The following is a 13,656-nucleotide window of genomic DNA, read 5'->3' on the forward strand; positions in this document are numbered from 1 at the left end:
AAACCATTAAATAGGTTTTGGTGTGAAAGCAGTTAGTCTGAGCTGTATTAATTGTGCAATTACCAGTGAACGTTCTTCTGTATGCTGCAAGTGTTAACCAGGAAAGTCCATGCCAAATATTGAGATAGTGATTCAGCTGAAAATTGATTTTTGATTCCAGGAAAAAAATATCCTACATAGAGGAGAGGATGTTGCCATTATTGCTGTAAACACCTCTTAGACACGTTGGTTGGGGTTTTTGTTTGGTTTGGGTTTTTTTTTTTAATAGAGTATTTGCAGTAATAGAGCATTTAAAAGTGGGCTTCATCTCACCTAATTCTTGGTGTCTAAAAATAAAACAATAAAGAGTCTCTGCTCCCTTTATGATAGCTGAGGAGAAACAGGTATGTCTGTTGGTGATTCATCCCACCCTAAATGCAGTGTCTAAGCTACATAGGATGAATTACTGTCCACTGGTGAATCATTTGACCTTTATTAAATGGCAGCAGGTGAGATGGGACCGGTCCACAATCAGTAGGAAACAGGTTCTCCAGTGTATGTTGTGTCCTTCAAACAGGTGGCTGTCATACAGGGGTTCTCTTACCTCTGTTACTGCTTTATTAGGGTTGCCAGAATACCCGCTCCCTCCCCAGAACTTCTTCTCTGAGGTTCCTTGTCTGTCTCCAGGCAGTTTCTGATTGGGTTTAAGGAAGGAATAGGAAAGGAAAATGATTAGGGTAGGAAGGGTTTTTTGTTTTGTTTTGTTAAATCAGAAAAGAGCTTCCTAAATAACACAAAGGACTTTGTATCCCCTGATTGTTTGTTTTATAAGGATAGAAAGAAAAAGCAAAGATCACTTGGTGTGTTAGATTAGAAACTGATACCTCAGAGACTCAGTACACAATAAAAGTTGCTTGGCCAGTAGGTTTTACTTAGCAAGATGAAATTTCTCTTTAGAGCAGAGGTCAGATAGCTCAGGATTGTGGAGGATGTGCTGGAGAGGTAGGAACTCACAAAGTTATTAGCAAGAAATGCCTTATTTCTCTGGAGTGTTCCAGTGACCCAGCCTTCCAGAAGCTATTTACCCGTACCTATACTTCCATGCTTTGTAACTTCCACCTTTTGTTTTTTCCTTACAGTTGCATTCTTTTGGTGGACGATGATCTTCAGGATTTTTTATTTAGCCTGTTAGATACATATAGAGACAAAAAGATAAATTCTAACCAGTCAAGGTGGCAGTTATGAGGAAACATGAAAAGAGGCCAGACAGTAATGGCAACCAGTCAAACCTTAACAGTTTCAGGAATAGAACTATGGCAAAATGAGTTCCCTGGATTGCTCATAATGCATTTTAAGAGAAAAGTTTAGAAGGATAAGGATTTCTGAGATCTGGTGTCTTCCTTCAGACATCCTTATGGAATCTGTTGGGGAAATTTTTTTTTGGTTTTAAAAGATTAAGTGTCATGAAAGCCTGGCTTACTAAAGGTGACATACTAGAATAATTGGTAGTTCATATTAGTGGAAAGTGGAGCAGTAATCATTTTAAGTATACTGAAGTATTTTGGTGAAGCTGCTAATGTACAAAAATACTGTAATTAAAACCAGTTAGAAAAAGTTGCAGTAAATGGTATTTCTATCTTCAAAAATTGGGGGAGGATGATCTGAATGTGTTCTTACGTAATATCTTGGTAACCTGTGGAGCTCGGTGTCATATGATATCTAATCAGAAGAGCTTAGTATGGTTCAAAAATAATTGGACTGTTGGCTGTGTAACATTCATTTATATAAAAGAAAAACCCCATAAACGTGGTTGCTAGATCCACAGCCTTATATTATTATAACCAAGTGAGTCAAATTAAACATAATCGTTAATGAACTTAACACAGCAGGGGCAAAGCGGTACAGCTTCTGTGAAGGAAAACTGAGTTGTGCACATGCAGATTAACATTAATGAATAAAGAAATTACTCTCATAAATTTCTTAAAAGCTTTGAAAGTAAGGCTCTCTGGCTTTCAGTATGCCACAACTAATTCCAGGCATGTTTTAAGATTCCGTCCTTGCACAGCTGTTAAATATACTTATTCATAAATTTGAATAATTTAGTAGTAGCTGAATGGTATGAGTTGTGTAAAACTTGTGATTGGTTCAAAATTGTTTAAGTAGCTGAATGTAAGAGAAGACCTGTGGTGTTCCCTTGGGATCCCACGGGGGAGGGGGGGGCACCTGGCAGTCTGTGACACCCAGCCTGAGCAGAGACCTGCGCAAATGTGTGTATGTCATGGAAAGGTTTTTATTCTGCGGTAGTTTCTACTGTAGCCGCAGCTGTGTGTTGAGACAAGTCCTCGGGCCTGGAGCAGTGGGTAGTGTTCCAGTCTCCTGCTTCCAACATGCAAACAGTGCCCAAGCAAAGGAAAGTAGTGTTAGGTTTGAAGTACACTGCTGAATTCTGATCCTCCATTTAAAAATAGAAGGGAAAGATTTCTACTGGTATTGGGTACTGGAAAAAACTGAATCGGGTAGGAGTGAGTTTGTGAGGCTATGTATATTCCATAATTACTAATTTACAGGAAACAAGGTAGAGTGTGTTTGTTTTGACCACAATGCAAGAACAGAAGGACATTCATACCCTGAACATTAATTAAAAACTGCTTCCTTATTCCTCACATAAAGTCTTGCTAACTTGTGAAGCTCAGTGCCATATGATAGCTAATCTGAAAAGCTTAATAGCATTCCAAAATAATTAGACTTTTGGATGGATACCATCCTCGGTTATCTTATACAGTAAAAAGATAAACTCTCCAGCTTCAAAGGCAAGTTGGTAATGACGAACATTCAAAAAACTTGACTGTCAGCCATTGCTCATTAAAAAAGCTTGAGTATCAGTCATTGCCGCTGCTTGGTTACGAGAGAGAACAAGGGCAGACAGTCTGCTAGTAGGTACTCCTTGCTGAAAAAAACGCTTTTGCAAATGGTCTCTTGTCTGGACTGCCTTGGTTTTGCTTTGAAAGTATAAAACCTCCAGGATCATAAATGAAGTAACATCTTACATACTGCTTGTCTCGGGATGTTTGTTTGTACATAAACTCAAATATTGCAGTGGGGCTATCATCAGAAAAGCAACTAAAATCAGTGTTGTAGTTGTTGGTAGATTTCTGTCGTGGCAATACTTATTTTGATTACTTATATTTTTAAAAAGTTAGAGATTTAAGTTTACCAGGTGCGACTTCTGTTGGCATTGCATGCCTCCTGCCCCAGGGAGAGTGAGGGAGATTGCTTGCTTGTTTGCATATCAACACCTTGGTGTCAGTTATAGGAACGCTGTTGACACTGCTTATACTTGAACCAGGGAGAAAACAATGTAACTGTAAAATTACTATTTGATATGAAAATCTTGCATTAGTTTGTAGATTGTAACAGTTGTTGTTTTTTTAATCTTATTTTGTAAAAACAACTTACATGATCAGAATTATTGGATTAATTTGTTTTGTATCTTGTGAGACTTAATTTAGCAAGTATCCTAAAGTTATCTGAACTTTTTGCAGGGTATTATAGAAAAATCGAAAGTGAAAGGAATTCCTATCATTATTGATGCTGTAAGTATTTTCTTGATTCAGTCAGTTGTTTGACATTTAAGAATCTATTCAGTAAATGTTCTTCTCACTGGTTTTTGCAGGATGGACTGTGGCTCATTTCCCAGCAGCCTTCTCTTATTCAAGGCTATCAGCGAGCTATTCTTACTCCAAACTATATGGAGTTTAGTAGACTCTATGAAGCTATGGTGAGCTGTTTTCCTTTTTGAATTTTAAGTACGTGCAAGTTTAGTCTTTTAGTCTTTAGAAATAAACAATTTATTACTGGCTTAAAGATTATGTGCTGTTTCTTACATGGAAGAGGGTTTTTATTCCGTAGGATAATCGCCACAATGGATATTGTTAAACAGAGCTCTTTAAAAAAGACGACCCTTTCTTAGGCTTTTTTTGGTACTGCAGTGGGTATAGAAAAAAAATACCTGGAAAGACTGATGATGCTAGGGGGTTTTTGGTTTTTTTCCCCCCATACATATGCTGAAATAGCATGTGTTAGAGTATGTTGTTCTAGTATAAAACATGTACTGTGTATGGAATTCTTGTGTTGTAGCTTAGAGACCCCGTAGACAGTAGTGATCATCATGGATGTGTATTAAGACTCAGCCAAGCCATGGGGAATTTGACAATTGTTCAAAAGGGAGAAAGAGATCTTATTTCAGATGGAGAGAAAGGTAAGTGAAGCCTTTTGCTTTTAGCAACGTGATTGTTTTGTTTGCTTTCAGTTATAGTCCAGTGGTTGGACTGTGTAATAATTGGTTGACTGTATTCCCCTGAAGGCTGAAGGGGAGGGATGGCTGTCTTTGCAGATCACCTTTGGATGATTTGTGTAGATTGAGTGCAACTTAATTTATTTGCTGAAAAAAGTTGCTGATTTCATTTCTCATTTAAATGGCTATAACTTATATTTTACATTACACAGCTATCGAGAAATTAATTTTTTAATCTTTGTGAACTGCTTTAAAGTCCTTAGCTGAGATGGTCTATATAAGCACAGATGTCGTTGCTGAATTAATGCAGAATAATATTGTTGTTTCACAATATATTGGTGTGTGTGATAAACAAAGATGTCTTGAGGTTCATGAGCTGCTCAGTTCCTTGATACTGCCCACCATGGGGCTGTAGATTAGCCTGTATGTATATGACTTGTACGTTAACACTGACAATTAAAAAAAAATAAACTCTAGATTGCCATTACAACTTTTTAAAACAGTCATTTACTCATATGGTTAAAGTATACTTAACAAACCTAGCTGCTTGTCTGATGCTTTTTATACTGATCATTTGCTGTGATCAGTATAAAAGTAATTCATGAGTGCTTTCATCGCATTTTGACCACGTGGCCTTACTTCACATACATAACCAGCAGCAGCTCTGCTTCTAATTACTTGAAATGCTAATCTCCGTTAAACGTTTATGCCACTTCAGAACCGTTTTGTATATACAGTCAATTTTTCATCATCAGAAGCCTTAGGAGTCTTTTATAACAGAAAAACAGATGTAATATGACAACTAGTTTGTGCAGAGCCACCTTCTACATGCCCCTGTTAGTACAGATACTATAGCAGACTGTGAAGCAAGCTGGGATCTAGAAGCAATGTAGTTACACCTATGTAGTGAAGGACTTTGATCGGTCATATAGTACCCAAGTTGCCCTGCATGAAGTCTGCTGTCATATTTGCACCCATAGCAGACTTAATTTCTAACCTTGGACAGTCAGGCCAGGCTGAACTGGGAGGATGAACTCTGCCAGAGGATAAAATATCCCACCTCCAGTTTATGCCAGCTAGAGAGCTTTAGAGCACTGTAGAAAGTACCGGTTTCTTCCGCTGGTTTTATGTCAACAGTGTTCTTTTTATGCAGAGTTGTTGCTTTTTTAATGCCTGTCAGGAAAACTGGGTGAGCGCTTTAGATTGAGCACATTACGTAGTATATCTTCTGTTCTTTTTTGTTATTCTTGAGACAAGTGTACCCCCACCATTGCTGAAGAGAGGGGACACTCCATCTCCATTGTCTCTTGTCATGCAGGATTCAAAAAACCAGGAAACAACTGAAATTCTTTCCAATTTCAATTTCGTATGTTCAGGTGTGGCACAAGTTTGATGTATGGCTTGCTTGCTCTGGGGGCTCTTTGTTGTTTTTATCCCACCTTGTTCTTTGTTGTGTTCTGATATTTTTTTCTCTTAGTTAAGTGGCTCTTTGCTTTGAAATAAAAACAGTTCTGGGCCTTTACAGCAGTTGTTTGATGTCCAGCTATAGGGCTGCTCTCTTGTTCTTACCTTGGTTCTGTCACTGATGTTTTCTCTTTCCTGGATTACAGACATTACAGGCAGCATTGCTGAGCTGTAAGAAAGCAGTTGTCAGGTTTAATACAGGTTATAATGCCTGTTACAAATACTGGTTTTAGGGTTTGTGTTGCTTGCAAGAACGTTCCTGAGAATTTTACAGAAACTATAGACTTCAGCTTCCTTTCAACAAGAGTGTTCTTTGGGTCTGGGAATTACTGTCAGTCAATTTTTTAAAAGCTTCTCAAATGCAAAATTACATTGAGAGAGAAGATTCTGTTGTCTGCTCTGTGCCACAACACAGAACATGCTGCCATGTTACTGACGTTGAATTCTCTCCCAGGTGTTTCGCTCCTAACTTCTTTTTTCATCTGTCTGTTCTTTTGATCTGATGTAATTTTTTTTTCAGCTAAGACAACATACATCCATGATTCCAGTGTGAGGGAAAACCAGATCACTGGATCAGGCCAATGTCCTCTGAGCACAATCAAATACTATGAAAAGATCTGTGTCATTTTTCATGTCATCATCTGTTCGTAGTGCTTAAGCCCTACCTGTTTTCAGGTGTTTACTGCTTGAGCTTATGTGCTTAGCACACTGATACTGTAGTTTCCATAAATGACTTTTAAACTTTCTCCTTTCGGAATATACTGCATGCATGCTTTCTGGGAAGAAAAATTTTAAAAAGTAAGTCTCAGTGCACTCCAGGAAAACCGGAAATTGCAAACTTAACTATGTAGTTTTAGTGTTCTGTGCTTGGCTGTTCTGGAAGGAAGGCTTTTTGAGGATGCTGAATTTTGCAGCAGGGAAGGCTGGCTTGGTGAATACTTTATAGCTCAGAGTGATTGTAGTGGTTATTTTCACAGTACTTTTATTCATGAGTCAGTAGGAAATTCAGAGACAATTGACTTCTGTTAGCTGAAGACAAAAAAAGTTGCCGGGTGATTTGAATAGTGAGCTGGAAGTACAGGTGTTGCTGAAGGATTGCTGTCAGAAGATAACTCTGTCATCTAAGCAGACAAGCACAATACATTCTGATTGGAAGCTGAAGCTTAATAAATTCAGATTAAAAGGCAGGTTTTATTAACGGACGAAGTAATTAGCTATGACAATAACATACTTAGAACTTTGATCGGTTGCCAAACTGTGAAGTGTCTGGACACTTTTGAGGTTTGTTTTTATAGATCAGATTAGATGGTGCAGGTGGTTCTTTATGGCCTTAAAATCAGTACTGAATCAATACATGGCCTCTGTGAAATCAGTAGCAGTCCTCTACTATAAAGGAGGTTTTTCTAAAATTTATCTCCATTTACAGTTATGAGCTGCCAACTGCCCTGTAAACGTAATCACCAAAATTTAAAATTAAGTTTTATATACTGTTTTTCTCTTTCCTTTTGCAATTTCACATTATAGCTTGGTCTACAGTTGTTGATTCCCTGCTCTACAAAGATGAGCTTCACCATGCTCTTGGTAGGTGATATCAGTGCCATCACTGACCAGGGTAGGAATGAGTACTCAGCCTGTGGGTAAAAGGTAAGTCAGCTTTTATTCACTATGGCACAGCTCTCTAAGGTTTTCTTTTCATTATTCTTTGGAGAACTGGTCAATAATAAAGTGTGGTTATACCAGTCTTAGTTCCTAACATGTTTAAAATTTGGTTAGGTCCTTGAAGTAAAGGATTTGGATTTTTGTTTTTTAAATGTTATAATGACTTTTTTCTGCATTTTCCCCAGCACTTGTGTTTGTCCTCTCCTCCCTTCCAAAAAGCAGACTATGGGTAACCAGCCCACTGCTGCCTGTGACTGCTTTCACCTGGAGCCTGGAGCCAAACATAGTTTCTGTCCAGTTGTCCAGCCATAGCTATGGTCAAGAAATGCAAAGCAGCATGTGAGCAAGATTATTGAGTACTGACTGTGGGGTCAAAAGCCAACTCTTGCCCCAAATCCCCAAGCAGCACTTCTGATTTCTGCCATTCGTTCCCTCTGCAGCTGCAAAGGGAAGCTATTCCGTGCTTGTCAGTCCCTGACTCACTCAGCTGAAAGCTCTTACGATGTCCAGCTGCCTAGCAAATTTTGCCTAGATTTTTAAGTGAGAGGCAGCACCTTTGTCTCCTGTGCTGCTTCTGCAGAGTGAGCAAAACAGAGGTGTCACGGTTCCTGCCCATTGCGCCACTGTGCTCTCCATCACATGTGCAGCCTAGCCTGCTGTCTCTCTGGCACTGCTTACTTGTCATCACATCTGTCCTCTGGCGCTCCTGCACCTGTCCGAGAAAAGTACTGTAAAATTTGGATCATTTTCTTGTAACTTAAATGGCCTGGTGTCTCACACTCAAGGACCTATCTAAGTTTTAAAAGTGTGATTAGGGAATATAAAAGTATAAGCACCCTTTATATAAAAGCCAACTTACATTTTCCACATCAGTTGAGTGATTTCTCCAGCCAAATTCATTAATCTTTGTTTCCCTGTCTGTATGCACTTTGGGACATGTTTCTGGGAGTCCACATCCTCCAGCTATGTGCTTTTGTGAACTAACTTGCAAAAGGAAAAAGATAAATTTTTTACTAGTGTGAGTATCTGCCAGGTCAGAGATACATATTTGTAAAATATTTTACTGAAGATCTGATAATGGTCTAAACCTTGCATTTGATGGACCACAATGGTCTTGATAGCTACATTATTTTGCATAGAAAATGGAAATCCTAAATATTTTAATTAAACGAGTATTTGCTGTTCTGTGGGGCAGCTGGTGTTAGCTGATCCAATCTAGTTGGATCATGTTGGCAGTCAGAATGGTCGTATCTTTCATATATGGACTCCTGAGCACATCAGAATCAGTGTAATACTCCTGCTCTGTAATTGGGAAAAAAATGAAAAGAACTTGTTCAGGACATTGGAGATTCAAGAATTTAATTTTAGTCTCCAGGCTGTCTTTCGGTCTGCAGTCTCAGTAGATGTGACGCTTCATACAGGCTCTTTGGCCTTCTTTGTCATCATCAATATTACATGTTTAGCCTCAACTAGCTATCCCATATTTCACATTCTGTGTTCTACATACAAACATAAAAACCGAATCCCTAGGGTTTGGGGTGTTTCCACTACTGTGTGAACACTGAATCAAGAGCACAGGGATGTACAGTACTTTGTATTGTACATGGGCCTTTTGTTTTCTGACTGTAATGTGTCTGGGAACTAGTGTCGCAAGTGGGGCTGCCTGTGTACAGCCGTATCAAAACTGGTGGTTCCCAGTTAACTTGTAGTGCTTGATCTCAGAGAAATTAGTAAATCCTAATTTTTTTTTTCCTTTAAAGAGAGGACAGCTATTTTCAGTTACATAACAGACTGTTGGTTGGTTTTTTTTTTAATTAAGTGCACCGTACCTGTAAATGGGTTGTTCTGGGCTTTGATCTGCCAGCAAAGTTTGGGCTGGGAGTTCCTGCTGGTAATGGTATAATTAAGTATGACACCATAGGCTGAATGCTGCCTCAGATGCTAATGTTTATCTTATCTTCAAGGAGTGCTGAAAAGGGTTTAATGGTAACTTCTTTATGGCCTGAAATCTCTTAAACATAGAGCTACTAAATGACTTGGACGTAGTTACCTAGGAAGTCTGGGGAATTGTGTGGAGCCAAAAACTCCTGAATTTCCGCTTTCTAATATTCTGTCAGTATGACAGCCCTCAATTTTTTGTTTCTGTTGCACTCAGATTTTGGTAAAAATTGTTTACATGGGCTTAGCTAAGCAAGAAATACGGGTGACTATATGTGAGGGATGCGTTACATTTGCTGCATACAGCTCTGGCAATATTTATGTGGTGTTTAATTGCTGAGATTATGTTGAAACTGTTGAATAGCACTGTGGTGGTTCTGACACCAGCAGATCTCCTTGCCATACTTCATTCAGCAATTTTTTCAATTACGTCAATTTTTATTTCATTTGGCCTTTTCTTATGGTAGTATATGTACGCTCCGTGGGTAGGTGCTACGGAGCTGGGGGGGTGTGGGTGTTGGGGGGGTTAGTTCTCAGAAAGTTATTTTGCATAGTTTTCGATAAAAGACTCTGTTACGAGGTGGATTTTCTTGGTTTATCGCCCTGTGAAATAATGGTATCAGATTTGGTTGCCCAGACGTATTAAAAAACAAAACAAGACACCCTGCCCCAACAGCCAATTTGGCTGGCATTGGCTGTGTGTTTCTGTCTTAAGGCTGAACTATAGGTGAACTTCTCCATTATTTTGAATGGGACTGGTGTCAAACTAATTGACCTTAAGTGGCCCTGGTTGCTGCCTTTCAACATTGACACATTGTGGTGATTTCAGTCTTTGCAGTACCCTGTTGTCCAGCATCCAGTCATCTTGGTGTCCTCAGCTATTCCAAGAACCACGTTTCATAGGCTTTGTGATGTACACGTTCATCCCTGGTTGAATGTGGTACAGTCTTACTGAGCAATGGGCCAGAAAATACTGTATCCTCATGTAAATACATCGTTCTGCTTCTCTCCAGGGAATAGAACTGCCTGTCTTCTCAGCATCATCACTGACTCTTCAGTCATGTCAGTGTAATCGAGGTCTTGTAACATTGCCACTGGTTGTCACTGCAGCATATATGGATGTCACTTCTGGGGTCCTTAAAGAACTGCTTGAGCTGTCTTCACAGAGAGTCCCAGATATTTAGTGGGGGAAGTTGGGTTTGGGGGAGTGGGAAGACAGCAGCTTTATTTTTGTTGTTACAGGAGAAGGCTGGGAAAAGCATCAGGAAGACTTTGTCCTTGCAGATTTGGCAGTATGCCAGTTCGTCCTGATGGTAGTGTGGGATTCCTTCTTTTATTTTGAAAGCTTTTAACAGTGAGTGTAGTTCAGAGGAGTTTTTCATTGCTTTTCCCATTGCCTTTTGTAATGTTCATCATCCTTTTATTTTGAGGTGTTCTTTGAGGAACTGAGCCTCTGCACAAGAATTGCCTGAGCGTTATACCTTTCCCCCCCCTCATTCAAATGAATTTCCTGTAGTTCTGCTTCTTTGAAGGTATTGCATGGATTTGTTTTCCAGTACCTCTGTGCAGGTACAAAGGTCTGCTTTTGTGGTTGCCTATGAGGTAGTCTGCATGTATTTGAGACCTACTTTTTAAAAATCCACAAACAAAAGACCACTCTTTTTTTTTTTTTTTTTTTTTTTTTTTTTTGTAGCAGGGTATTATAATTGGCCTGGTTCGAGGAGGTCTTGCTTTCCTGTACAGCTCAAAACTGACTGGAAGGTTGTGGGACTACAGAATAGTGGCAGATGGTGACATACAGCTAATAAGCGGGGGCTTGTGCTCAGCTGTCAGTCAGAAGGCCCCAAAGCTTTTGAACAGAGGATTTCCATCCTGCCTCCTGCCAGGAGTTCAAGCCCTCAAAGTGAAAATCCTCTGAGATACCATCTTCAAAGTAGCACAATTAGAGATAATTTCTCCAAAGCACCGTATTAAAAAAACCCCCACCAAACAACAAAAAAAACCAAACCAAAATTATGCCACCTGAATGGGCCTACCTTCTTCAGACAGCTAACTCAGAAGAGCATTACACTTGTGAAATTTGACATTAACTATTGCTCACTGAGAAACACATCCAGAATCTTAATTTGGGGGGGAGGGGGGAGGGGAGAAGAGTGATTGGGAAAATTAACTGCTGGCAGTGCTGCAGCAGTGTCTACTGTTTTCATGGTGACTAATGAATCTTTGCCCTCTCAGTGGCAGAAAAAATGCACAACTGCCTGGCCTCATGAGCCCAGCAATTACTGCTGGAAGAATCGGTAGGAAATGGAAGTGAAGTACAATTCTTTATTGCACCAAGTAACAAAAAGCAGAAATGAATTATGCTAATGAACTGGAAGGGGGTTTATTTGCATTAAGTAGTTTTTTACCTCCTGCTATTTAAGATTTATCTGCAAGTCCTTCAGTTTTGTGCAGATTTTTCCTATTTTTTGTAAGAGAAAAATTCCTTTTAATAATATAGATAGCACTCCCTCTAAAACAGCTGGGCTGTTCTGTTCATACACCTTGGAGAAACCCAGCATAGGTGACTTGAGAAAATGGAGGTGAGAGCTGTTGTCGAAGCAGTGTCTTGCTTTGTACTTTGCTTGTGTACTTGGCGTGCTCAGGAGCACACAAATGATCGTGTGCATAGTCCTGAACCTGTGCAGCTCCGCAGCAGGTGACTGGAGATGCTAAGGATCACTACTTGGCCACTGATGATTATACCAGCTCTTCTGTTCTCCAAGAGGAAAATAAATTTCTCCTGTTTTTTTTTCAGAGCCAAGCAAGAAGGAAAGCTAAGGGTAGATACATACTCACAAGACAGTTTCAAGAAGGGTAGAAGAACTGATGCAGTTTTCTTTTTGTGTGCCTTATGTATCCTTCAGGCTATCTGCTTGGGCTTGTTGAGAGTGGAGAACAAAGGAGTTAAATTTAGTGAAAACATCTGCATGTTCTTCACAGTTAAAACTCCACAAAGATCAGTTTGCCCAAGGTCCTTTGTATATTTAAAAGAGAAATGTAGCATCTGATATTCTGACAGAGCCTATCCACAGTGACACCGCCGACAGAAACACACGTGGATGCTGAGAACACGTTAATTGGCTGAGAACTCTCTCTTTGCATAGTTTTTACAAAGGCCAAGGAAAAGCCTGTTTTCAGTAAAACACCTTTCTCATGAGCACGGCAGAAGATTTGAGATTTTTAGTTCTATTTTGCATTTGTTCTTTGTAAAACACCTTGGTTTACGTTTGAAAACTCTGAACATCAGAGACTCTGGAGAGCTGTGTTTGTGCGGTGGCTTTGTGGAGGTACTTGGTCCAGTTTGGGGTGATCACTCATCATGGCAGCATCAGTTCACGTGAATCACTAAACCTATGAGTGACTGAATCTTCCGTGCAGGCTGAGTGAAGTGGAGAAAGCATATACATTGTGTGATGTTATTCGTAAACGATTGAAAAGGAATTACAAAAGTATTTTTAAAATGTTAATGCAATAATATTTTTTTTTTAAGAATAGTGTATTTCGGCATATGCTGCTGCCTGTGATTAATCTCTCACCTGTTAATTGCTGTGTGCCTCAGAGGTTAACCCTCACAGCTACAGTGATATCATTGTAAATGGAAGAAAAAACGCACATGACTTTGTTTTTGATTTGTCTGTTCATAGTACTTGTATGCAGTCATGAAGGAAGCAGCCGAAGATGTGGTGGACAGGGGGACCTCCTTTCTGGTTCTCTTGGAGTCTTAGCACACTGGGCATTTCTTGCTGGAGCAGAAAAAACAAATGGGTATGAATATTAATTAATAACTTCTTTAATTCCTGTGAGTCTGTGTTCTCCTGTGGCAGCTGTTGTAGACCTGTTACAGAAATTTCCAAATGAAATGGAAGTTGTTGGAACTAAGGTATCCATGTACTTTTGAAAAATGTAAGGGTGTTCTAGAGCAGTCTGCATAATAGATACAATTTTAATACGACAAACTCTTCAGTAATCTAGCATCTCCCAAGTTTGAGGCAGAAGAAGAGGGTGAACCTGGATCGATTCCCCAGGACATACATGTATGAGGTAGGTGTTTTCAAAACAATCGGATGTAGGCAGAAAGTATGAAGAATAAATAAGTGGTAGTCACTGGCAGCAACATCTCTGTAGTTCAGAAAGCGTGTCATTTAGTGTTGGTTTTGTAATTTGGTGAACCCTCTTGCAGTGTACCAAAGTAAATCAGTTGGGGCAGGTAAGTGGAAACTTGGAAGTAAAATACAATTCAAAGAGGGTAGCCATTTTAAGGCCAAGTGGCAGTCCAGTTT

The 13,656-nt window shown here is 39.5% G+C and overlaps 1 protein-coding gene across 6 annotated transcripts in view; it reads left to right on the forward strand.

The window, feature by feature from the left end:
* Positions 1 to 13,656, forward strand: part of NAXD (NAD(P)HX dehydratase) — a 50,810-nt gene that overhangs the window by 33,529 nt on the left and 3,625 nt on the right. For 5 of the 6 annotated variants that reach the window (XM_037375730.1, XM_037375725.1, XM_037375729.1 and 2 more), the window contains 4 exons: positions 3,522 to 3,572; positions 3,653 to 3,757; positions 4,117 to 4,237; positions 13,021 to 13,141. In XM_037375730.1, coding sequence (XP_037231627.1) covers positions 3,522 to 3,572; positions 3,653 to 3,757; positions 4,117 to 4,237; positions 13,021 to 13,141 — 398 coding nt within the window. Of the gene's footprint in view, positions 1 to 3,521; positions 3,573 to 3,652; positions 3,758 to 4,116; positions 4,238 to 13,020; positions 13,142 to 13,340; positions 13,418 to 13,656 lie in introns of all 6 variants that reach the window. The other variant, XM_037375728.1, reaches the window with a different exon arrangement.

Source organism: Falco rusticolus, chromosome 2 (genome assembly GCF_015220075.1).
Source record: "Falco rusticolus isolate bFalRus1 chromosome 2, bFalRus1.pri, whole genome shotgun sequence".
Lineage (NCBI taxonomy): Eukaryota > Metazoa > Chordata > Aves > Falconiformes > Falconidae > Falco > Falco rusticolus.